The sequence below is a fragment of the Leptonychotes weddellii genome, chromosome X (genome assembly GCF_054177405.1).
Source record: "Leptonychotes weddellii isolate Sample4059 chromosome X, ASM5417740v2, whole genome shotgun sequence".
NCBI classification, from domain to species: Eukaryota; Metazoa; Chordata; class Mammalia; order Carnivora; family Phocidae; genus Leptonychotes; species Leptonychotes weddellii.
In genome coordinates, this window is record NC_138385.1 from 28,035,830 (window position 1) to 28,063,761 (window position 27,932).

A 27,932-nucleotide genomic window follows, 5' to 3' on the forward strand; every position below is an offset into this window, starting at 1 on the left:
TACATGAAAATTTTAGATATATTTGGATTAAAAGTATGAAACTACAGTGCTCATAGACACAGTCCATTTTTTCATGTATGTGTAGCATTTCTAGTTAAATGAGGCCTTCAATTTTAACACTTTCTTTTAAATATACTGATTTATTTTCCCCAGCTTTATGGAAAAGAAAGATTATATACTAAGAAAATATAGGCAAATAATATTTTTAAACTTGTATAATAGAAAATATAACAATTTTCTAAATAACTGGCTCAAAATAAAGTCTTTGGTATATTAGAAAAATATGGTAATATTTACAAAAGTATTACTGTGACATAGAGACAGCTATGTATGTGTTATACAGGTAGATAATCTAAAAAGAAATATAATCACATTGTTAAATATTAGTAGATTCACATTATATTACACTCCTGCTTAAATGGGAAAAACTTATACCATCATGAACATAGTATATACATTTTTCTACTCCGTTAACATAAAATATAAAATTTTCCTCTGTTCTAAAATAATCACATTGTATGGCCACGTATTTTAAAAAATTAAATCTCATTCTGGTTTTCTGCTGCCACTAACAGTAGGTATTTCATGGTCAGTCTCTTTTTTAGGATCTACCATATCTTTATATCTCTCCCCACGATGTCGTTCCAGGTATGGACCCCAGTTAGAAGCTGGTCTGCAGCAGCTTACAATGCGCTGAAAAGGAAAAAAAAAAAAAAAAGCTTGTTTTAGACCATAAGTGTTAAAATCTGTAAACAAGCAAATATCAAACCGTATTATTAAGTTTCTTTGCTAGCCAAAATGAAATAAGAACCATAGAAAAGTAAAAAAAGTGATCATCAAAATTCTTAATATAGTATACTAAAAAAATGATACTCAGATTTAACTGTTACTAGAATTACACCAACTATGAAACCAAAATAACTGAGTATGTAAATGATTTTAAAAGAAAGTGTATGAGCCCATTTGAACAACAGAATCAATCCATGTATTTTCATTGAATTATCTGACATTTCTATCCTGCCCTTAGAAGGAGGGTTAGGTGAGGATTTTTTTTTTTTTTTTTTTTTAGGTGAGGATTTAAACCAGTGTATACTTGGGAGGTTTCAAGAACCGAACAAAGGGAGCTCCAGGGTCAAACCATTGATCGGGGTGGGCTTGGGAAATTATTTAAAATCTGACTCCTGAGATTTGTCTTAGTCATTGTCCTAGTGAGATGTCATAATCAACTCCATCTGCCTACACCTCTATGCAAGAGGGATCACTCAGGGTCTAGATGGGGTTTGAAATAATTTACCAGGCTTTTTCCAGTCTAAACACATTATGAGGGCAGGTATTATAACCAGACAATGTATTTAAAGATTATAGATCTAAAGCAAAAAGGTCCTTTGCTTTGTGTCATCTTCAGGGAAACTCAGTACAAGTATAAACATTACTTCTATGTGCTCAGCACGCTCATAGGGCCTGAGGATATAGCAGCAAGCAACATAAGACTCTCCCTAAAGGAGCTTAGAGTCTAGTACGAGACACACAAATACATATATGGTATAAAGCTATGCTATGCACATAGTAATCAGATGATTGTATCAGGTGTAGAAGTAGCCTAAAGGTTCATAATCTCATATTACCACCATATGAGTAATCTTCATTTTGATAAGTGCTTTCTATAAAAAAGTATAAATAATATAAATGTGCTTACTTGAAAGATATTTCCTTCAGCTTGAATTATTTTTATGACGGCCATAATTGGAATCCAAATAATGCAGAAAATAATCATACACCAGCCTAGAGCAACTCCCCAGTCAGGGTATGGAATTTCGGCATAATTAGGCCTATGAAATTTCACGAGTGACCAGATCAAAATTGCCTGTGAAAGTAAAGTATGAAGAGACAATGCTAAAGGTTAGACTTTATTGCACTGATGATTTCAATTGCACTAATTGTTAGGAATTTGATCCCTATCCTTAGAAATAATTTATCAAAAGCAATTAGGGCGCCTGGGTGGCTCAGTCGGTTAAGCGACTGCCTTCGGCTCAGGTCATGATCCTGGAGTCCCGGGATCAAGTCCCGCATCGGGCTCCCTGCTCAGCGGGGAGTCTGCTTCTCCCTCTGACTCTCCTCCCTCTCGTGCTCTCTGTCTCTCATTCTCTCTCTCGCAAATAAATAAAATCTTTAAAAAAAAAAAAACAATTAAAATGAAGATACATTCAAGCAACTAAGATAATCCCGTAACTAGCCAGAAGATAATACTAAATGAACTAATCTAAATAACTTGTATTTGGCTTTGAATAGATTCTTCCAAAATGAGCACCTCCGTATATTTATAAGAGATACAAATGCTGGTCCAAGATGTTTTTCAATAAACTACTTTATCGTGAAATATTTCAGATCGAAAATAAAACAATATCTGAACATTTCCATGACTGAACTTTTAAGTTTCACTTAATAATAGTATGGTTTTATTCCATGCTATAAGCTAGCCAGCATATCAATTCATTCAAGGAGAATGTAAAGTACCCTTTAGTGAACATGCTTTGCTCCTTGCTTAGCAGTTGTTTCTATTATTTCTCACTGCACGGAGCATCCCTTACTCCACACCCAAAACACAGACACATTCACAAGCTACTGGTATGTATTTGCTAAAGCACACTTCACTTCCAGCCTCTCTGAGAGAAAAACAAGCTCAATGTATGTTTGGGTGAAACAGTGAACTCTGAATCTTAACAAGAAAAACACTTAAAAGCCAAGTTAAAAAAAAAAAAACTTTTTAAAAAACCTACTAGACATGTTGCAGCATTAAAACTAATTATTTAGAAATCCGTAAAGCAAACAAAACAAAAACCAGAGTCACCTAGTAGTTTCTCTAAATTATTTAGCTGTCTATGTTTTACTAAAATCAGTGAGGAAATGGAATGTAAGAATATCAAATAGGTAAAGTTTAATAGATTAATTAATAATCAATTTAATAGATGAATTCTACTTAATTACAGTAGTTTAAATGTATTTCCCAATTATCATAATTTTTTTCCATAACTACAAGAGAATGGGTGAGGAATACTGGAGTATCCATGACTTCACATCACTTTATACAAAACAGACAATAATGTATATCATTTAATATATAATACTTTTGCATTTTAAATTAAATCCAGTTGTCAAAGCTATGTAATCAATAAAAACTAGCTGGCTAAAAAGTCTGGTGAGACCTTCTGAATTGATAAAGGGTTTATTTTATTATGGAGAATTGTCAGAAGAGGAAAACAATATTTAGTACCACTGTCTAAATCATTTAGCTAGAATACAGAACAACCAAAATATTTTAATTCAGTACATCCAGTCCCAAATTGCTCCCTACTTGAAACTGACCTTATAAAATGTGAAAAAAGTAAAACTTAACACCCTCTAAAACAACCACAATGCTTCAGATGTGAAGCAAATTCTGGATCAAATTATTTAATGCCCTTTCCTAGGAAAAGCTTTGAAGCCTGGAGGCAATGAGAACCAAAACACATCCTCTGTGAAGCTTTGCCCCTGCCCCACCTCCACCATTGCAGTAATTCTCCATCCTGTTAAGTGTTTATTTTGTCATTGACTGCCCTGAACTGTTATTTAACGATATGTCTATATGCCGGGTCTCTCCAGTAGGGTATCTTTTGCTTTCCCTCAGTTCCTAAATAGCACCAATTGTTGAATTTAACATAAACGATTGCCTCTGTTGACAGTGGTTTCTTTTAGTAATTTCAGATAGTAAACCCCTCCCATGAAGAAAAAAATGTGCATTAAAATCTGAGTGTTGTTTCTTAGCAATTAATATATTTAGATCACAATCCTTACAGTCCATGTCTGGGTCTTAGCAGAGACTTTAGGAACATTGTAGATGACTCACCATATTTTTTAGGGAACCAGCAGATGAATGATTTATTTTTATTCGATTGATAATTTTTAAGTACGTAGGACCTTTAAGTCTATAGGAGCCTGTTCATTTTCTCAGATGGTAAATGTTTAAACCTATAGCCTCAAAAACAATACTGCGAAGGCATTTTAATTGAGGCAACTTGCAGTCATAAAGCAAAAGTTGACGGTCATTAATTTATGACCTTAGTTTGCCTTATTGTCTCCAATATGAATTATTCTTCAAGTTTATCTTAGAAATGGTCAAATATATACCAAATTCATGGCATATTAATTACTTACAATCAGAAGAACAGGTGTAATGACAAACCAGCAGGCTCTCCACCATAGCCAGAATATCCACCTTTTTGCTCCAATCATCATTTCTATATCTTCAATGAATCTGTTCCCACCTTATGAAAAAAAAAAAAGAGTACATTCAGTCCTTGCTCACATTTTCCTCCATTAATAATTATGGCCCCAAATTATCTTTCTGTCTAAACATTTTCTTATTCTATAGCAATGAAGTATACACCTTTTTTCCAGTATTATTATACTTTACAATTTTAGTAAACGTAATGAAAAAGAATCACACTAAGTTATTTTAATAAAATGTGTAGATAATTCTATAGTTACTATTTACCATAAATCCAGATGATTCCTATTATTTCCAGTATAGCTGCAATTAAGATGCCCCATCCAGCACAGAAATGGTCAATCAGATGAACCCAGTAAATTCCAGCCTACCAAAAAAAAAAAAAAAATACCCAATTACATCTAAGTATATTTTTAATTATTTTTAGGATTGATGAAGTCTTTAAATCAAATCTATTCATTTGATTTTAACATGTGCTCCTTGGTTTCACCTGTACTAAGATGTGAAAAAGGAATATTTTCAAATGTAAACACAAATGTGGCCTTAAATATCTCAAAAAGGATGCACCTTTCATCCTATACTGAGTCACTGGGAAAAAAGAAGCATTTAGAGTAGCTGATTATCAAAATGACATGCAGTGGCTGTGTGCTGTGTGGTAGCTATCCAAAGGCTAGTATGTGTTGAACGTTTATAACTTTATTGTAATTGGAGAAATTGTCCAATATTGGGTCACCACCCCTCTTCACAATATACTTAACTATCGAAATTGTGCTATACTGGGAAAAACTCTGGGCTCAAACTCAGAAAACCTTGAGCTGAATCAGACTTGGACTTGTCCTTAAACATCCTCTTAAACCTTTGTTTTCCTCCTTTAGATTATAAAGCATGTTCCAACTAATGATTTGTCTATGAAAAAATACTATAGTAATACCTGAGTCACACAGACGAGACCAAGGAGAAACAAAACCAAGCAGCAACCCAAAGTTATAGGAACCCTCATTTTCTTCATCACTTTGGGAAATAAATCTTGAATCGTTGTTGTAATTGTTTCTTCAGAAGGGGAAAAAAATGGCATGTCATATGTCAACTCATTTGCCAATAATTTTAATCAAAGAATTCAACTTCTATTAATCAAATTTACAAATATATGCTGAAAATATACTCTGGGTCCTACTCCTTGCTTTTATTTACTTATTTATTTTTCCCTACATGAAGTGCTTTATTTTTTATTTCTTTTTAAATTTTATCTTCTTTAAATTCAATTAAATAACATATAATGTATTATTAGTTTCAGAGGTAGAGTTCAGGGATTCATCAGTTGCATATCACACCCTGTGCCTACCCCTTGCTTTTAAAAATCCATAGGGTCCTTTCTCTTGGCAGTCACCACTTGTTGGTTTGGATAAAAACCAAATGCAGCTCTCTTTCTTTGTTGTTTTTAGTCTGTTTTACAAGGTTTTTCATCGCTAGTAACTACAAGGTAACAGATCCCTGAGGGCTGACGTAGTTTGAAAGAGCGTTATGGGAAAGGAAGAATTCTAAGAGAACTTTTAAATAAGGTGAATATTTGAATAAATGGCATGGAGACAAAAAGGCCTTCTAGGTTTAAGAAATAAATGTGTTCATGAAACAGAGTACTGGCTGAAAGCAGAAGGATGTAGGGGTGAAAGAATTAAGATACAGGTTTGAAATTTTCAAGGGCTTTGAAAGACAACTAAAGGAAGCCAGACTTTATGCTGTACATAGTCAACTATTTTTTTTTCTAAAGATTTTATTTATTTATTCATGAGAGACAGAGAGAGAGAGAGGCAGAGGGAGAAGCAGGCTCCCAAGGAGCAGGGAGCCCGATGTGGGACTCGATCCCAGGACCCTGGGACCATGACCTGAGCCGAAGGCAGACGCTTAACCATCTGAGCCACCCAGGCGCCCCTGTACATAGTCAACTATTAAAGTGTGTTATGTAAGAGTGATCTGATGAATAATGTTTCAGAATGTCTAGGTGTGTACCCTAGGGCCACGTGCAAGAACAGTCATTGCAGTAGCGTGTGTGATTTGTCAGAATTCGGAAATAATCCAACTGCCCATCATTATGGCAACAGATTGTGAATTAAGTCGATCCATATGAATATGTATCAACACAGATTCACAATACATGTAAAAAAAGCAACTGTCAGAATGATATGTATGTTATGAAACTTCACGTTTATGTGACAACATTTATATGTTATTTATGGATACATATATAACGTATACAGACATGGACTGAGTAACACATAATCCATGGGGACAGTTAGTTCTAGGAAGGAAGAAATGTGAATTGTATATGGGAGAGAAAAAGAGGAGACTTCAATTTCATTTCTGAAGCAAATATAAGATATTAATGTCTGTTCCTTTTGGGTATCTACTACATGAGTACTTTGTACTTTTCTGTATTTAAAATCAAGTTAAAAAGAATTTTCAGATTCTAAGAGTAAAAGCTAATGGGGAAAACAAGGGTAAGAAAAGGATATAAGAGGGATATGGTAACACTGGGAGTATTACTTACCAATGGATGCAAACTGAGAGTCAAGACCCAAAGTCAAAAGCATGAAGAAAAATAATATGGACCAAAATGGGCCACCTGGGAGTTGGGCTAACGCTTCTGGATAAGCAATGAATGCCAAATCAAAACCTAAGAAAAATGTATGACATTTCATTTAAATTAGTTGCCAAAAAGTTCACACATTTGGACATTTTCAAAATGAGATACTGGAAAAATGTCATTTTGATTTGCCGACTCAATCCATGATATACATTCTCGGGCAACTATTTCACTTGCCACTTTTAAGAATATTTGCCTTGGTTGTTCAATGAAGTGATAATGTGAGCATGTGATGTGAACTAAGCTAGTGAGATGAATTTTGTAAATGGTACATTTCTCACATAAGAAATCTTAACTGTTTAACGATTTTGTTTAACCTATTTCATTTTTTAGAGATTCATGAAGAATAACAACTGTCTTAAACTCCAGAAACCTAAATTAAGTTATCTTAGCCTAGAAATTCTAGAAGAATTACACTATCAAGAGAGCTATGCTTATGGAACTACATTTTTAGTCTTCAGCTGTCTCTCCAGATGTTCACCCAGGGTCACTAGCTGTAGAGCCATTTTAATTAGTATAAGGACACTTGCAAAATTGTATGTAACAAAACTAGAAGCTGAACCTTATTTTCTATTTGATGTATATTATCGTTAGAGGTGCTTTTAATTTTTTTTTTCAATTATATTATGTGATACTTAGTTGTTTGAAGTATTTTAAGTTTCTCCAGACTCCCAGAGGACTGACCTAGGATTCAGGAGGATTAGCTTCTAGCCTAGACTCTGTCACTTCCTAATGATTTAATCTTCTGCAAGACATAACATTTCTGTGCATCAGTCCACTTCTCTGTAAATGAGGAGCTGGACACTAGATTATCTATAAAGTCCCTTCTAGTCCTAACATTCTATTTTCCTGCATTGGTCTCTCCATCAAATGATATTGGCCATAAATAAAAATTTAATGAGGGATTCCTACTACTAAGAACCCTGGAATTCTTTTCCTAAGAATCTTAACCAGATAATTAAGCATCCCTAGCTAATGTCTTTAAAGTTAGGAAGTTCATTAATCAGATTCCTTTAAAGCTGGACATAGCTGGACACTCAAAGTTACCTGGGTTTCTATCTATATGATATTAATGTGTTTTAAAAATTCAGACCCAAGGCTGCACTTGTACATGGAAGAATACACACACACATATACTCTCATACAGTCATAGATATATGAATACACACATGTATATGTGTATAAATTAAATGAAGATAACACATGTAAAGGCATCCATGATGCCTGATACTTGTACAGTAAACAGTTCATATTAAGGACTGGACAAAATTCAGAAAATTATTTTCTTAAACAATTATTCCCTAATATAGTCCTATTTTCTCAGACCGTCTAAGAATTATTACATCATTAAAGTAATCAAATTATATAAGATGCAATGAGAAAGAAAATGCAACACCCTAAACATTGCTTGAGTGCTTTAAGTAAATTGCTATAAAATATATTAGTGTTTCTTAAATGAGCTACACCGAATTAAGTGAAGTTATTAATGTATAGCATCACATACCTGATTTTACGACTTGAGCAACTTCCTTTCCGGATATATGAGCCATGTGTCCCAAGATAGAAAAAATAGCAAATCCAGCGAACACACTAGTGAAGCAGTTTATCAGACAAACTAAAATAGCATCTAAGAAGCAGTTGTTATTGAACTTATTGTAAGATGATAGAGCAACTAAGCCACCCCAAGCCACTGAAAGGGAGTAAAATATTTGAGTGGCAGCATCCTTCCAAACCTATAAGAGAAGATAATTTCATCTTTAAAAACATACACTTTAAACTTTACTTCTACAAAAGATTTCATATATACAAATGAATAAATATGAATAATAATGAAGTAAACACCAGAACACCAAACCCACTGCTCAGCTTAAAAAATGAAATGTTACCAGTCTTTGGAAACCTCCCAGGGCCCCTTTCTGATTAGATCACCCTTCACCCTCCAGTGGTAACTGCTATCCTGACTTCTGGGTTTCTCATTTCCTCATTTTTCTTTAGATTTTACCCTAGAAACATGTAAACCCAAGCAATATGGTATTTAGCTTTTCATGTTATTGAGTTGATAGAAAAGTTTTCTAAATGCATGTAAACCTATACAACTTGCCTTTTTTCATTCAGTATTGTATGAGAGTTATCCGCTATCAATTTGAACCATATGAAATTTTAATTTTGTGTCAAAACTGAAAAAATATAGACAAATTCATATGGCTTAGTTAAATATATGTAGTTTTGAACTTTTTTTTTCACTGCTGTATTGCCCCACTGTATATACCACAGATCATCCTCTATCCTATTGAGGGACACTGAGGTGGTTCAATATTCTGCTATTAAAAATGTTGTAGCTATAAGTATTCCTGTGCATGTCTCCTCATACCGAGTTGAGGAACGGTGATGTCAAAGAGTATATGCATCTTCTCTTTTATGAAATAGTGCCATATTATTTTACCGCTTTGGACTCTCACCAGCTAGGTGTGAGAGCTCCCATTCCTTCACGTTCTTGCCAGTATTGGTCAGAATTTTTAATATTCTCCAATCTGGTGGCTGTCAAATGAGAGTTTTCATTACCCTAATTATTTATAAGGTTTAATATGTTTTTATGTCTTCATATTCCACAAGTTTTTTTCCCTGTGAAATTCCTGTTCAGGTCTTTTGCCAATTTCTTGTTTGGGTTATTTGTCTTCTTTGATCTCTAGAAATTCTTTATGTATGCTGGATTCTAATCCTTTGTCTATTATATATGTTATTTTTTCCTCCCAATTTGTGGCTTATTCTTTTGAGCCAAAGATTTTATTGTTGTTTTAATGTAACTAAAGGTGCCCATCTTTGCTTTTATGTATTGTCCTTGATTTCTCTGACTTAAAAAGAAATCTTTAGCCAAAGATCATAGATACTGTCCTACATTTTCTTCTAAAAGATTTAAAGCTTTGTTCATATTGTTTTCAATTAGCCTGAAAAATTGATACAGTACATATTAAAGTGGAAAGTCCAATTCATTTTCTTTTCTAAATGGAGTATCAGTTATCTAAAGATAATCATTTGGATGTCAGTTATATCAATTAGATAGTCCATCCTTTCCCCATTGATCTGCATGGCCACCTCTGCCACATATCAAGTTCCAAATGTTCATGAACCTATTTCTGAGACTATTCTGTCCCACTGGTCTGTAAGTCTATATCTACGCTAACACCACATTATTTTAATTCCTATAGTATTATAATATCGTTTCATATCTGGTAGGACAAGTGTTCCTTCTTCAAAAACAGGGGTTTTTTTTGTTTTGTTTTGTTTTTTGCCTTTTTCTCTTGCGTGTAAAGTTTACAATCCGTTCTCAACAACTAAGGAAAACTGTGCTGTCAATCTGATTAAAATTCTACTGACTCCACATATCAATTTGGGGACAATAGATACATATCCATTCTTAACAAGGACAGTACTAGGCAATTTTTGAAGAATAATGATATATTTATAATCCCTTAGATCACCAGTTCCCTCATCCTGTGTTTGTTCGATTAGAGCCTCGCGTAGCCAACCTCAACTCTTTAAGCAGCCTCCCACTCATTCCATCTAATCCTACCCTTTTACTAGTCTGCCTTTTACAATTTACCCCTCCTATATCTTTGCTAAAGGACAATAATCTCAGAAACTAAGCAAATCCATGTTAACAGTGAAATTCTGTAGATAGAACATTACAAAAGAAAAAACCTAATTGTATAGATTTCAAATAGATTGGCAAAGATTTGGGCAAAAGTGGTTTTTTTTTTTTTTAGTCCATTGAAAAACAGGACTGCTCAGTGAAAAGCAGGCAATATAACATGGCGACAAAGAGCTCTAACTCTGGAGTCAAAAAGAATGAAATTTATATCCAATACCTCTTACTCTCCTTGACTTCAATTTATTTAACATTTTTAAGTCTGTTCGTTCATCTGTAAAATGGAGATGATGAAGATGATGATGATGATATAAGTGTACTAGGAATGATGTGAGAATTGAATAAGAGCATATGTAAAGCAATTAGGATGCTCAATGGTAGCTATTATTGTTACTATGGAAAATAATCATAAATTGATACTCGGTTTCTTTTATGGAAATTAAAAATTATAATTTCCCCCTTTGAAAGGTATGTAATCTATTTCCAATTTCAATAGATATAAAAGTCATTGGGGAATAAAATTTACTAGGTCTTCAGAATACAGCTTGATGTTAGATTATTATTACATTATAATTGCAGCCAGTAGAAAGCAAAGTGAGTGGATGGATAGATAGATAGATGTTATTTCATTTATAACAAAATCATTACAAATAAAATGCTCTTATTTTTTAGGCACCTGTACATATTAAGAGATGAACAACATGCTTATGTTGATGTCTCAGCTGCTTTTACCTGATACATTTTGTATTCATATGTGAGTTAGGGGGAGCTGGAAATTGGTGTAGCAGGTCTGGGTTCTATCAAAATGCTACTGCAGACCATGATGTGTACCTAGCTTGCAAATAAAGTGAAGCAAAATTCCAAACATAGTTCTAATCTCCGTATCTATCAATCTCATAGCTATATACAAAATTAGTAATTTAGGGATTAGAAAATCTTAATTCAAGATGCACAAACTGGCTGTGTAAATTTAACTAAATGTGAATCTTTCTGGGTTTCAGTTTCATCACTGTAAAATGAAGGAGTTAGTAAAATAATCATTGAAGACCAGAAGACCCTTCTAGCTATAAATTTGTATGGTTCTCTGCTCTCCTAGAGGTTGCAACAAAGTTCAGATATTCAAAGAAAAGGAAAAATATATATATTTATGATCCCATGCTCAGAAAATGGATTGTGAGAAATAAAAAAAGGTCTAAGAAAAAATTCTCATTACCAGCAGTAATACAGTACCAGTGGGGGTACTGTATTTATTGGAGTGAAGAGGAGGGAGGATTAAATTGTATGTTTCAAAGGGAGCTTTAGGTTTAGGTCTGATATTTTAAAGGTAATAGAGACGTTGAAACAGACCAATATAAAATAATCATATAATTTTTTCAGGAACTATAAAGCTCAGGTGATCTGAGGCTTGGAAAAGTCACTTAAAGAATATCAAAGGGGCTTTTCACCTGTGCTCAAAGTTAAGAAGTTTAAAGAAAATGGAGGGTCCTCTTCTTAGGGAAAATGTTGCATCCATAATAGTAGAGTATAATATAACAGCAATAATTGAAATAATTGTGTGCTCATATTTATATAACAGTTTACCATTTTGAAAGTGCATTAATTAATATTTTATCTTGTTTAACAACCTAACAGAGAGAAGATGATGATTCCCAACTTCCATTTTATTTGTTTCTTATTCATCATCAAAAATGGTCTTCGAGTTGGAAAGATATTAACAAACAAGGTTAAAAGATGTGAGGCCCAAGATAAATGAACAAATGAACAAATGGCCTGTGGACACATCAAACTATATTAATCTCCAAGACTAAAATAATAAAAGTTCATAGTTCTAAAATAATTTAAGTCTGTTGCGGGTTAATTGCTGAGTGAAAATTATTTGGGTACAGGAAACCAAAGGCCAGACACTGACATCTCAATTTTCAAAAAAGGTAAAGGAAGGATTGTCATGACTAAAAAGTGATAAATTTGACTTGCTTACCAGAAAAATTCTACAACAAATAATTAAATACCCAGACTGTGGGGTGCCTGGGTGGCTCAGTGGGTTAAGCGTCTGACTCTTGATTTTGGCTCAGGTCATGATCTCAGGGTCATGAGATCGAGGGCCGCGTCAGGCTCTACACTCAGCGGGGAGCCTGCTTGAGATTCTCTCTCTCCTTCTCCTTCTGCCCCTCCCCATACATGCGCTCTCTCTCTAAATAAATAAAATCTTAAAAAAGTAAATATCCAGATTGTAAGTATTTAGAAAATAGCAAATTGCTGGAAATTAGCATCAGTTCCTCAAAGAACACCATAGCAAACAAACGAATATCCATTTTGGATAGCACTGCTACTATGGAAGATTATAGTAACATAGTGTTTCTTGACTTCAACATAAGACTTGGTGTTTTAGCTGGCCAGAAGCTTAATGTGTGCCAAGAATGTGATGTGATTACTGACAAAGTGAAACCATTCTTAGGCTGTGTGAATAGATGCATCCTATATAGAGTACACTTAATCTGTATGCTCTCTGCAGTCAAAAGTGTAAAAGATTTTATGTATCCATGATATACCCAGCCATTATCTGGCGAAAGACTAGTTAAAAGAGGGTTACCCAATTCATATTCATGGCACACATTTATGTTGACAAATAACAGTTTCATTTATGGAATGCTTCATTTCAAATTTGTGGTTTAACTTCATAATCCATTAGGTACACTTTGATCTTAACTTGGGGATATTAACTTTTGAAGACAATTAAAATGTATATTAGACCATTAGACTTTCACCTGTAATCTTGAAATCTATGAGTTTATCCAAGAAGTCTCACCGTCCTACTCATCAACTTGTAGGTAGGTATCCAAACATGAAAGGTTCTTTCTCAGATTAATAGGCCCCAAATCCTTTTGGTCAAATAGAATCAGTTATATGAATAATACGACTTTTAAAGCCTTACTACTAAAAATGATTATCTCACTTCCAAAAGGAAAGCACTAGTGTCATGTTAAATGGCTACATTGGACTTCCTAGTGGACAGAAACACTAATAAATTTAACTCCATGTTCTTTTGCAAGCCACTACATTATGACACTCATATGCAACCAAAGATTTTCAGTGTTTGCTTTTAAGGTTTACCTCCTCAGATAATTTGAAATCCAAATGAAGTCTTACCTCAGCTTCCTTAAGTTTTGTAAAATTTGACTGTGCTCCAATATAGTATGAAATGCCTTTCAATGCACCCTCCAGAGTCGCCCCTCGGACTAGCAGGATGAGCAGGACAGCATAGGGGAAAAGAGCTGTAAAATATACCACCTACCAAGAAAAACAACCAGTGGTGGATAAGTTAAATTTTTAAGTCCTGTTATGTAACTGTATATGCACAAAGTTATTAGCCGGTTGACATTAGTAAAATAAAGTATTAAAGATTTCATAAGTTATTAATAAACCTGGTGATACCAATACCAAAAATGGCATAATTTTCTCTTTCTCTTCTCCCCACTCTCAGATGATCCATTTTCAAAACACTCTGATGTATGAAGCAGTATTTCCTGGGTTCACGTTGTAAATACACAGTACATCAGCAGGGGTAACTTGGAATCTAGGTAGAGTGCTTTCCTAAATATGTCTGTACATGTCTGAAGGGACTGAATATCACTTCTTGGTAAATTACTGCATTGAGGTAGAAAGGGAAATGCTTGTATACTTGCAATAGTTAGTATATATTCAGTCCCCAAGGAGAAGGAAAATAATCTCCTAGTAGATGTCCAAATCCCCTAAAAGCTGATTAAAGTGAATACCGAACACTTGGTATTATTATCCTTAGAGATACCAGTAAGAGAGTTTGATAGCACACAAAGCAGTGTACTTGTATCCTGGATAACACATGGTTCCAGATGAGCAGATTGCCTTTGAGGCCGGCTTTTCATTAATGTGGACAATTTCTTTGATCCATAGATGTCCTGTGTTTGATAATATGCCCAAGGAGACAATTTAAAGTCATCCAGAGACCAATAAAAATTAATCGCCTAGGCAAATGGCCTTCAATGGATTATTTCAATATTAACGTCAAAAAGGAACCATGGGTTTCAAAAATGTGCAACTGAAACATTATTTTGGAAAGTTTCCACTGACTTTGTGAGGTTCACAGTATTTTTGTGATCTAACAGAATGTCTCATCATAATTTAGCATGAACTGAATGCGCTAGATATTATACCAGGAATACAAAGGTAGTATCCACAGTTACCCCAGTCTTCCATCTTTAAGGAGATTTCAGTCTAGTAGTTACCATAAATATTCACTTTTCTGGGTACCATTACAACTGTTCATGGAGAAAATTTCATGTTGTTCCCTGAAATTGCCATGATGCTCTCGGGAAAGTTTAAAAAACAAAACAAGAAAGGGGGAAAGTATAATGTTTTTCAGAAGAGGACTCTTCACTGAAAAAGACGGTTCTGAGTCAATTCTGGCCAGCTTTAAGAGAACAACTGCATATTTGATTTTTTTCTCTCTCCCATTAAAGGAATCCCTACACTAACCTTATATAACGAGGATCTAGACTTGCCAAACCAAACATTGCAATATATAATTCCATCCAAGATGCTTACTTATGTAAGAGGACACACAATTTTAAAATATACACTCAAGTCTCCGAATGCTATATTAGCTAGCAGGGTCCAACTTCTGATACAGCTGACCTTTGAACAACACAGGTTTGAACTGTGTGGATCCACTTAGATGAGGATTTTTTCTTTCAATAAATACAGTACTGTAAATGGATGTCCTCCAATGATTTTCTTCATAACATTTTCTTTTCTTTAGGTTACTTTAAAGATTTTATTTATTTATTTAGTTAGTTAGTTAGTAGTTATTTGAGATACAGAGTGAGCATGAGCAGGGGAGAGCTGCAGAGAGAGAAGCAGGTTCCCAACCAAGCAGGGAGCCTGACGTGGGGCTCCATCCCGGGACCCTGGGACCACGACCCTAGCCAAAGGCAGACGCCCAACCAACTCAGCCACCCAGGTGCCCCTCTAGCTTACTTTATTGTAAGAATAAGGTATATAATATATATAACATACTAAAATGGGTGTTAATTGACTTCAGGTTATCAGTAAGGTTTCTGGTCAACATCAGGCTGTTAGTAGTTAAGTTGTGGGGGAGTCAAAAGTTATAGCTGGATTTACAAATGCAAGGGGGGGTTTGGCACCCCTCACCCCCACGTTGTTCAAGGGTCAGCTGTAATTGCACAACCCTAGTACTAGTTTTGCTTGTTTTGTTGTATTTGTACCAATAGCAGGGATCTTATGTATTTTCCTACAGCTAGGCTGCCTACTTAGAAAGCTTTTCACACATTCGAATGTTCCCATTATAGAAAAAAACATGCATTTGATTATGCTTGACATTGAACTGCAATGAAATTGGAAAAGAGTTACATCACCATCTAATGTGTTTTCCAAATTACCTTGCCAGAAGACTTGATTCCTTTAAATAGCGCTGCTCCAACTATGAGCCAAGCCAGAAGAAGACAAAGTGCTAAATACCACACAATTACTCCAGTCTCATCCATTCCACTTGACCGCTGGAGTGCCACTTTACTGAAAACACACAAGCCTTTTTTATGAACACAGAATCACTTGTCTTCATACATTGAATTTTGTAATATCTATCATCCAGGGAGATGTTTCATGAGTATTCTATCTTACTAATACATCAATGTCATGGGAGCCTTTTACTTTTTTAAAGATTTTATTTATTTATTTGAGAGAGAGAGAATGAGAGAGAGAGCACGAGAGAGGGGAGGGTCAGAGGGAGAAGCAGACTCCCCGCCGAGCAGGGAGCCCGATGCGGGACTCGATCCCGGGACTCCAGGATCATGACCTGAGCCAAAGGCAGACGCTTAACCGACTGAGCCACCCAGGCACACCCATGTGAGCCTTTTATTGATACTATTGTACAGAGGGGCAAAAACAGTTCAGTAAAAAGCTAGGCTCTGAACTTTAGGGTTAACTGTAGCCAATCCAAAGTTCCAAACCCCAGAATAAAAAATCTACTAATTCCTTTAGCTATGATTTGCCCCCTAATATTTCAAAGATCTTTTATGTAAAAAAAAAAAAAAAAACCTTATCAGATTATTTCTTTTATTTGTTACAGTATTTTTCTCAAGGTAAAAAGATGAAGAAAACATCTAAAATTAAATTATTCATCATACTTATAGTTAGCATCAAACCTAAATGATTCCAATTTTTATGACTTTTTCAAAGGCTTTCTGTAAAAATCAGTGATTTCTATTAAGGAATGCATGGATCTAAGATTTTAATTCTTAGCTTGGTGTTTGGGAACATTTTAAGACCCAGTTTTTGAAAGGGTCCCACAGAGCATGAACATGTAGATGAGGAAGAGCTCATTACAGCAATAATCAAGGCAGTTTGGTAAGGGTAAAATGTAGGTATAAGTCAGGAGAGTAAAGAGTGATCAATTAAAGTTAATACAAATAAATATAACCCTGAATATCTATTTTTATCATATAATGACAATTATAAGCAAAATGGATAATGAAGAATTACAGCTTTAAATGGCAATTTTGCCCCCAATATTACTCATCACCCAACAGTTTATTATTCAAATTTGCTCATTATAGTCTAAAATTTGAGTATTTATTCTTCAGAGCAATGCCCTAACTTATATATAATAAACACTGAACAGATCATTACTGACAGTATTGCTCTCATTTGATAAGCAATTTACAAATGACAATTTGTTGACTAGAAGCTGATCTTTCAGGTTACTACTCCCCACACAGGCTAGATAAGCATTTGAGTCCTATCAAGTATAATTTGCTCTGATTTCCCTTTTTTTTCTACCTATATGAGGTAAGAAACAAGCTGATTAATATTTTATTGTTATTTACAAAAACTTTTAAATAACATCTGTTTAAGAAGTAGATCATCTATGAACCATGAAAGACTATGGACTCTGAGGAACAAACTGAGGGTTCTAGAGGGGAGGGGGTGGGGGGATGGGTTAGCCTGGTGATGGGTATTAAAGAGGGCACGTACTGAATGGAGCACTGGGTGTTATACGCAAACAATGAATCATGGAACACTACATCAGAAACTAATGATGTAATGTATGGTGATTAACATAATATAATTAAAAAAACCAAAAAGAAGTAGATCATCTAGCATACTTACTTCCAATATTGTTCACTGGGAAGCTGCCCTGGCTGATAAATTTCACTTCCATTGATGCAGTTTAAAGGGTTGATGTCTACCAAGCTTTTATTCACTCGGATGCTCTCCCCCGAAAGTGTACTGATATTACAATGAGTAACTAAAAATTATAAAAAAAGAATACACACAGAGACACGTACTTAGTTTTAGACAAGTACTTTCCTGGAAAAAAAAAAAGTGTGTTTTTTTTAAAGACTTATTTACTCATTTTAGAGAGAGAGAGCATGTGAGCGGAGTCGCAGATGGGGAGAAAGAGAGAAGCAGACTCCCCACTGAACGTGGAGTCTGATGCAGGGCTGGATCCCAGGACCCTGAGATCATGACCTGAGCCGAAACCAAGAGTCGGCTGCTCAACAGACTGAGCCATCCAGGCGCCCTTCCTGAAAAAAAGTTTTAATGGTAAAATAATTAAACCATTTAGATTGTTACTTGGTGAGGGCAGAGGAGAAATCTTGCAAATGGAATAAGCCATGCACATTCAGCATCTTAAATCTTCTCTACTACCAACCTGGGGGTGAGTAAATATCTGCCCTTTTAAACTATGATTATATGTATAATAATAACCGCTATAAAGTAACAATCATTTCGGACAGGACTTAGTGCTCTAAGGAATTGTTAGTATGTGGACTTATTTAACCTATATAGATAAATGACACCTTTAAATTCCTAAGAAGCATTAAAGCTTTATTACTTTATTCTCTAATATACATAGACAATCCCAGTGGTAATAGTCTATAATATCAATACTACTTGATTCCAAAGATCAGCAACTTACTATGTGGATGATACTCACTGGCTCCTGAAACACAGTAGTACTATCTATCATGGATAGTGCTTGTCTCTACCACTTTCCCACTTTCTTCCTTCTCTCCTGCCTACTCCTAAGGAGGGCTTGGCTTTACTGGCGGCCCTCAGAAATTAACATACTGCATTAATCAGTTTTCAAAGTTAGCCAAAGTTACCCTGCTTTCATCAATAACCCTGGGCTCACTTTAAGATTTGATTTTTAAGTAATCAACGTGGGTCTCGCACTCACAACCCCGAGATCAAGAGTCACATGCTCTATAGACTGAGCCAGCCAGGCGCCCCACCCGTGGCTCACTTTAAATTGCCCCTAAATTGGTTAGAAAATCATGTAACCCTTTAAGCTTATTAGAAAAAAATAAAAGAATGATGCTTCGTTCACAATATTTTTAGGTAAATAAATGAAGTTTACCTATAGGCGATCTGCTACAGTTCTCATCTGCCCAATATGAGCAATTTTTCCATGGTAGTTCACTTTGAAAAGAAGCAAACATGTAGTAAAGACTATAGGCAATTATGACATTATAATAGATTGTCACGAAAATGGATATCAGGACCATTGTAATTCCCACACCTGGAAAAGAGAACAATTAAAATCAAAAACAAACAAGTGCAATTTCTTTTGCTAATTCATAAAAAAAGCTGCATCTCAATTTTCACAAAATCTATTTGAAAATGAGAAGGCAGGTTCAAACATTGTCTTTTCTTTTTTGGGGGGTGGGGGGCAGGGGAGTGGGGAGGAAGGACTACTGTCTAAATAGCTTTCTTCCAAAATTTAAAATTATTTTGATGATTGACCTTCTGAAACCATTTTTTTAGTTAATTAGAAAATGGTACTAAGACCAAGGGCAGAAGACCTGTGTGGATCCATCAAGTTCACGTAAAGAATCGCTCATGGCCATCACTCTCTTATTATGTCTGAAAGTTCTTGTCAGAGTGGGTCCTGTTCTTAAAAACAAACAAACAAAGCTCATATCCTATTGACCCACTGACCACTACTTACATCTTCATCTATAAACCAATATTTTGGCAAGTAGAAGATAAAGGCTCGGAGTTAATATACAGGATTTCTAGCAGCGCATGTAAAGAAAAGTCAATAATCCAGTAACAATCCGAATTTAAACTTCCAAAATTTCTTGAACTCCATCGTTTCAAGATGCGGTTTAGCATACTGAATATAACCCATACGCTCAAGACTCGCTTTTGAGGTGGCTTCCTTCATATTCCCTCACAATGTTCTATTCGCCTCACTCTAAATTTATATTTGATGTTGTATTGAAGCTTTTACAAATAGTTTGCAACCACTAGCACACACCAAAAGGATATGTAATCTTCAGACAGGAAGGCTGTTTGATGTTTAATAACAATCAAGGCACTCTGAAAAACTTCACCAGTGTCCTATTCTATTAGGGAGTATCCCAGAAAACATAGCGACCTGCCCTTCCACTTTTCTGAATGAGGCGTTGTCAAAGATACGCAAAGGCGAGAAGACAAAAGACTGCACGTGAAGGAGAAAAAAGCCAGAGCCACAAAGTTAATGCATAACAGGACTATAACTATGTGCCACAGGATTGTAAAAGGTGAATATAAGACAATAACGACCCCCTCCAGTATCCTCCCTAACCCCTTCTGTATCTTCAGCCCGAGAGAAACAGAAATACAAATTACCATTTGGTCTTTCAATTCTCTGGCAAATATTCAGCAAAACAACATCTGCGTCTTTGCCTTTAACATGTCCAAATATGAAACATTTTCCCGCCCCCTAGTGCGGACAGCTCTAGACCCCAAGAGACCAGTAGGCACAGGAGGAAAAACATGTGAACACTAACCTTGAAACAATGGGAGAAGCCTCCAAACTGAAACTGGACCTAAGCTAGCAAACTGTCCCAGTGAACACTCCAGGAAGAACAGAGGTAAACCAGCCAGCGCCAGCATGATCGCATAAGGTATCAAGAAGGCACCTAGAAAATGCAAAAGAGAAGCAAAGTACTATTATGTCCCCAAACGTTGATGGCACGTTGATAACCAGCATAACATTTTGGAAGCATTCTGATATAGTGGAGTCAGAGTACAAGGTTTAGGCCCCAGATTTACCAGTTTCTGTGAGAAAGTAGTTGATTCTCTAAACCTTGGTTTCCTCATCTGTGAAATGGGATTCTAGTATGACCTAAAGAGGTTGCTGTGGTTATTAAAAACGATAACCCATAAAAAAGCAATCCAGAGGAGGTGAATGATCACAGGCTCTGGAGCCAGATACACCTAGGTTTATATCCTGACTCCACCATTTACTAGTTATGTAACCTGGGCCAATTTACCTAACCTCTCGGGACCTTGGGTTCCTCATAAATGGGGAGAGCAATACCAGCTCATCAGTCTGTGGTAAGCGTTCAATGATAGAGCCTCTGTGAAAACACTTGGCAAAATGGCAGGCACACAGTATGTGTTCAAAGTTAGTTTCCCTCCTTTCTCCTTTCCAAATAGTCTATTTTTTTAAGACTTCGGGTGCAAACGCTACATGTGGTTCAGAGTGGAAGTTACTGCAGCTAAGTGGATTATTCTCCAAATAGTCGTAAGGGTCTTTCTTCAATGTTAATAAGAATGTTCTTGGTTTGGTTAAAAGATTCTGAAGTTTTGAGGCACACTCAAAGTTAACTTTCTGGAGCGCCTGGGTGGCTCAGTTAAGTGTCCGACTCTTAATTTCAGCTCAGGTCATGATCTCAGGGCTGTGGGATCAGTGTCGGGCTCCACCCTCTGCATGGAGTCTGCTTGAGATTCTCTCTGTCCCTCTGCCCCTCCCCCACACCAGCACTCACACATGTGAGAGTGCTCTTTCTCTATCAAAAAAAGTTAGCTCTTTATTTTAAAAGGAAGGACTAATGCTCATACATTTAGATTATCCAGATCCCTTTCTGATTTTTTTCCACCCACTTCTGGGACATAATAAATTGCTCATTCGAACTTTGGCCAGATTGTAGGTAGAAGCAGGGACAGAATATTAAATTTATTGATCAAGTACTCTAGAAGTCTTAACAAAGTTTAATAAGAAACCGGGATCAGTAGATTAAAAAATGGGCTTTTGGATTACATACATTTCATTGACCCATGTGGCACTGCTTCCCTCATGTATTTTTCATACTATGATATTGTAACGGCATACCTGGGAATAACATTTTTCCCAACCCTCAAAATATATTCCATTAAAAATAATAAGACAATAAAATACTTGTTATGTACAAGTCACTAGTCACTAGAACATAGGGACAAATATGTTTTCATAGATGTTGCAATGTACATACCATCACTACTATGACTAATAGAAGTTTTAGTCTTACCAGTGATAAATATGAAGAAAAGTGATAGAGACTATCCCTGTCTCAATACAACAGTAAGGTAAATCTTAATAGCCCATTATAAATAGTTGGCTTGTTTTGTTTTGTTTTTTTTTTTCAAAAAAAAAGATTATTTTCCTGAGTGACATATATAGTTTTTTACCCATTATATTATTGTTTTTATTAACAACCATAATTGGTAAATTGCTAATATAATATCCTGGTCCCAAATTGTTGATACTGCCGTCTTAGACCCTTTGGTTGTATGATACTTCTCTTTTATAAACTGGTAAAAAGAATCTATAGATAAAAATGATTCCAGATTTTAGCCATAGTTTTCCAAACCTAACCATATTTAAAAATCTGATCTATTAACACTTGGCAAATCTGAGTTTCATGTTCCTCTCCTACACTTGGACAGGAGAGAAAGAAGCAATCCAAAGAGCCTAGATCATGCATTACCCAAATGATACAATCTTTAAAAACTGAGAACTGATGTGATATATTAATTTTTAGAGGAAAAGGTGAGAGAGGTAATAGCATTTTGGGGGGAGCTACATTTCAAATTCTCTATTAAACCTAGTTTAATATAGTTCCTGGAAGTTTATGGCCACCACTGGACTGATGTACGATGGTAAGACACGGGGAATTTCTGAACCTGGGGTTTTTCTGAAACTGAGCACTAGAGGCTGGAAAGAAGTCTGAATGCTCTTCGTTACACTAGACCTTAGGACTTAAACACTCAAAGGATTGTTGATTCCTAACTCATTTTCCAGTTCAAACTTAGACCCAGCCCATGACTAAACAATGTAGGCTCCAGAGAGGAGAATTTATTGCCACCAACACTTAAAGTGTTTGATAAACAGAGCTTCTCTCTTAAGTCTCCACAGGCCAGTATGAATGTTCTAATGCAACCAATTAACAAGGACTGTAAGATTGAAACATCACCACACAAAATCCTATTATACCAAGAAAAATAATTATAGTGGCACAGTTTCACTGGTTCCCAATTATGAAATCTAAGGGCATGTCACCTCTACACTTCTAATAGAACCTGTAATTACAAGTAAATAAAATATGGTGTAAGTGAAAAGTTGTTTCGACACTACTAGAGAATTGTGCAATTCATTTTGTTTCCCTTTGCGTGTCACCTCAGAGTTATTTTTTTTTCTCCTTGTTCTAATTGAGTCTTCCTTAATGATCTCTGAGGTATAAACAGTATCATTTTGCAGAAATTAAACACCTAGTCTTGAACTAAAGTCTGTTGCATTCTAGAAGGATCCTCTACATGGTCAATCCAATTTGATATTGCAGCTTAAAATACTAAACCTTTAATTCTTAATCATCTCCTTCCACACTTGTATTTCCAAAATGTAATGCCTTACGCTACTTAAGCAACCAATGTATTTCAGCTTCATATTAGAAAGAGAATCCCCAGCCTCTTGCTTAGATTCAGTCATAAATTAAGCCAAACACAACTTGAGTCTGAACAGATTATCACATGAACGTGTATAAATGAAGAAGAGCAAGTCATAGTGGAAGATTACATTGGATCCTAAACCAGAGACTCAAAAGTGCTAAATGTACAACTTTTATCAAGTTTATACCTGAGGATTTTGCAAAGCCAGCTTCCTAACTTGGGCTAGCAACTCAGTCTAATGATGGATGCGGTATGCTTGTTTCCCATCCCCCCACTAACCCAAACTGTCATATACCTTTCCTCAGTTCTTAAAATAGCTTCAGAGGCCATACAGCACACCATTTAAACTGGAAGGGAAAGAAGTTGAGCTGGGGCGGCGGGGGGGGGGGGGAGTACCTCCGCCATTGTTGTAGGTCAAATAGGGGAATCTCCACACATTCCCTAATCCCACTGCATATCCAACCATAGATAGAAGATAATCCGATTTTTTGGACCAGTTACCACGGTCCTGATTCTCATCAGTTTCACCAACATGGAAATTCTCAGATGAAGCCGTCACTTTCTGGAGAAGAGAAAATATCACGAGTTTGTCTTTCTACTATTAAAAATCCACAGAAGCATAATTTCACACACACACACACACACACACACACACATGAGAGAGAGAGAGAGAGAGAAAGAGAGGTGGGGGGAGAATGAACCCTGAAAGCCTTAGCCAAGGGAAACACTTTCCAAAGGTTGAGGGGATTTCTGCTAATGGCCGCTTTTACTTTACAACATTTACCCCTTGAAATGGAAAAAAAAAAAAAAAAACAACCAAACCAAAACAAAACCAAAAACCTCTTCAGGTGGGAATATTTACTACTTCTTTGGGTGAGATCATCCAAATTTTGCTAGAAGGATTACATGTGGTACCCAGCATGAAGGACAAATGAAGGTGCACAAATAAGACTTCAAAAATACAAAAGTCTTAAAGATGAATTAGGTAAAATCAACACTCTTGAGATTGCAGGAGATCTTTGAGAAGAAGGCTCCAATATAGCTTCTACCAAAACAAACAAACAAAAAGAGTTTATAGACTCCTTTTCCTATAGGCTGATAGTTTGGGATGTTTGGAATTAAGGCAAGTTTAACTTCTCTCCCTATCCCCGGCTGGAAGCCACAGAATAATATTCAGAGACAAATTCTCCTGTCCCACCAGGTGGAGTAGCTCTCTCTCCACCTCAGAGGGAAGGGGTTCTCTCCCAACCTGTTAGCTGCTCTGGGGTATGGAGGGTTCCTCAGGTCAGATAAGGACAATGTATTTTCTCATTTCCCTCCAGCATATGGACACGGTCTGGAGAGGGACAAAGACCAGGATTTTGTGGGCACACCCAAGGCGGAGGTTGAGGTGATCCATCCTAAGTCTTCTGGCTGCCCCAGTAAGAGTTGTTCCCTTTTCCCTCTATCCTATGGGGACATCTCAGGCACACTTGAAGGCAACAGAAGAAAAATATGGAGAACAAGGAACAGCCGCCGAAGGCAAAACCTGAGCCGGCCTCCCCTGAAGTGTTCCCTTCCCAGGCCCCCACACCTCCCACGGTTTCCAGACCCCTACCTCCTTCCCTCCGCACTTGAAGAAGCTCGGGCACTTGAACTTGTCCATGGTTGACTCACTCCCTCAGCTCGCTCCGACTCGTCTCGCAGTCTGGCTGAGCTCGACTGGTGGCAGGTGCACACTCCCCCGTTGCTACCTGCCTGAGTGAGCCACCTTGCCCAGGGGTGGGACCATTTATGGAGGGAGCTCTCCCCTCCCCCTTCAGGGCGCCCTGTCGTGTCAGTTACCGGAAGGGACCGAAGTGAGGCTCTGGTTTTTCCCCAGGTAAGCTGGCATGGAGCAATCCCCTGCCCTGGCCCCGGGAAAGGGCTGGGCTGTTCACGAGCCCAGCAGCCTGAGCCAAAGTGACTGACTGCCTTTGACTCAGAGCCGTGCAGGTGCCTTCGCAATCTCGCCTCCTTTGCCGGGTTCCCTGCTTCCTCCTAACCTCCTCTCTTAATCTGGTCTCTGTCCTGACGCCAAGTGCTGATTTCCACTGGCGCTGGGGTGGGGGTGTGAAGGGCACGGTCTGTGGGGCCCGTTCCGTTCCCCAAGATTCTTCTGAACAGACCATATCGTCCTGGGCCCTGGGAGGTCTCAAAGTTTTGCCCCTCACTCGAAAGCACGTGATCCCCTGGGGCGAACGCTGCTCCCAGAGGGAAAGCGCCTGAATTGGGCACCTTGAAAGGCAGCCACTGAGATAAGATTACTCAGCTGGCTCTGCCTGAAAAGAGCAACTTTGAGCCGCTGTCTCAGGGACCTTTCTCAGCCTTCGGGACAGCGTTGCCCTTTATAGGGATTGCTTTGTGTAGCATTTCAAAGAGGGCAAACAAAAACAAATTATCAAGTGGGTTTATGGGAAATTTTAACCCTAACAAAGGACTCCACTTTGCTCTTGCAAAGTAACTATGGAAAGTAAACTATGAGGAAGCCTTCCAGGTTGGCCAGGGAGGAAAGAATTACTATAATGCTGTTTACCAATGTAGCACCTTTTCCTCAGAAAGCTCAAAGGATTTAACCTGACTCAGGTCAAAGATGGTGGTTGCTTTCTGAAACACAGTAGGAATCAGGGCACACAGAGGAACCAGCAGAGAGTCGAATTCTGTAGCCTGTGTGCAGCTCCTTTTGTCTCCATCCACCAACACGAATTTCTCACTTGCAGAAGAAATACACCCCGAGGAGTCTGGACAGGTAAAGCAGAGAAAAGCTCAGGAGGGAAGTGGGAAAGTAGTCATGAGAAAGCATTAATGAATTTCATCCGGCTTTGTGCGTACACGTGTGTGTGTGTGTGTGCATGTGCCTGCTAGTATTATATACACACAACTAGGTGTGACCTAAAGGCTAAAATGAAGGAATTATTAGCCTGTCTCAGACATAGAAGAAAGGAGAGGCAAAGGGACGTATAACCCTCTTTGTAAAAAGATGAGCTGAAAAACACATCTAGTCGCATTTGCCCCAACTATCAACATCTCATAGAAATTAAAGGGACCCACCAAGGGGCGCTGGAAACAGATGGTGACTGTGGGAATAGAAAGAGAATAGGAGTCTTAGGGACAGATAGATTATGGGGATATCAAGGCAGGGGTAGGGAGCATGCAGAGGAAACAACTAGCAATTCTCCCGGCCTGTTACGCAGTAGAGAAGCGTCTGACAACTTGAGAGCTTAGAGCATCAGGGACATAATATTTAAAATAGAAGGTATTTGAGAGAAAATATTATTTGTTTGAGGGATATTTTCCCATTGTCATGCATCTCTTGCCATTCTCTGCCTCAAACTCCTAAGCTTGCCTGTCGTTTCCTGTGCAGGCACCTACCTGCCGTTTCTCACCTCTGTGCCTTTGCTCATGCTATTTCTTCTGGAAATTCTCACCCTCCTCATTTGGCTAACTACTACTCATGCTCTAAGACTCTGCTTAGGTGTCACCTCCTCAGGTCTTTCCAGTGGTTGCACCTCGATTATTACACACTGTTTGGATGTCTCTCCTCTATAGTTCTATGCTGCCCCATACTCACATTACATCGTGTGAAATTATTTGCTTACGGTCCTCTAGACTGCCAGTTCTCCGAGGGAGGGCAGGATAACAGTCCTAATCATTCCTGTATTCCCAACACCTTGCACAAAACCTGACACAGACAGGCATTCAATAAATGCTTATTAGGAAATTTGACTCAGAGAGGCCATCTAATAACCCCATGGTCCAGAAAGGGCAAGGACAACTGGTCTACTATCCATCCCCAAGAAATCATAAAATACCAGGACTGCATTTCCTTCTCTTTGGGTTCTGACTTAGTAACTGACAAATTGCGTTCGTGGATTTTTTTTATTTATTTGAGACTCGAAAGAAGTATAGAAGTTGAGTGGGTGGGCACCTGGGTGGCTCAGTCGGTTAAGTGTCTGCCTTCAGCTCAGGTCATGATCTCAGGGTCCTGGGATCGAGCCCCGCATCAGGCTCCCTGCTCAGTGGGGAGTCTGTTTCTCCCTCTACCCTTCCCCCCGCTCATGATCTCTCTCTCACTCTGTCTCTCTCAAATAAATAAATAAAATCTTTTTTAAAAAATGAAAAAGAAGTTGAGTGGGTAACGGCGCCTGGATGGTGCAGTCGGTTAAGTGTCTGCTTTCCACTCAGGTCATGACCTCAGGGTCTTGGGATCAAGCCCCACATTGGGCTCCCTGCTTGGCGGGGAGTCTGCTTCTCCCTCTCCCACTTCCCCTGCTTGTGCTCTCTCTCTCTGTCAAATAAATAAATAAAATCTTTAAAAAAAAAAAAAAGAATTTGAGTGGGCATAAGAGAGAGGGAACTACATAAACCCAGTCACAGGGGTATGAATGAGCATGATGTGGGAAAATATGAGAAGAGTCTGCTAACTGATAGGATAATAAGAAATAAGGTTAGAGAGAGAAAGTGTGGCCATTTATGTGCCTGAAAATCTAGGCCTAAGCCATGGTCTAGTAGGCAATAGTAAAGTGATTGTTACCTTGGGAATGACACATGGTACACTCTACTTCAGTTGTGCAAAAATACCTCAGAATTATAATTAACGATCTCCA

The 27,932-nt window shown here is 37.2% G+C and overlaps 1 protein-coding gene across 1 annotated transcript; it reads right to left on the reverse strand.

Moving 5' to 3' along the window:
- Nucleotides 1–25,315, reverse strand: SLC6A14 (solute carrier family 6 member 14). The gene is made up of 14 exons (XM_081808363.1): nucleotides 24,905–25,315; nucleotides 23,704–23,869; nucleotides 20,388–20,519; nucleotides 18,971–19,132; nucleotides 17,716–17,854; nucleotides 15,987–16,119; nucleotides 13,699–13,839; nucleotides 8,410–8,638; nucleotides 6,810–6,935; nucleotides 5,196–5,314; nucleotides 4,532–4,631; nucleotides 4,192–4,301; nucleotides 1,697–1,864; nucleotides 1–693 (listed from the first exon to the last, which is right to left on the reverse strand). Exons 1-14 carry the CDS (start codon nucleotides 24,950–24,952, stop codon nucleotides 547–549), a joined length of 1,920 nt encoding a protein of 639 aa, XP_081664489.1. The 5' UTR covers nucleotides 24,953–25,315; the 3' UTR covers nucleotides 1–546.
- Nucleotides 25,316–27,932: the final 2,617 nt, after the last annotated feature.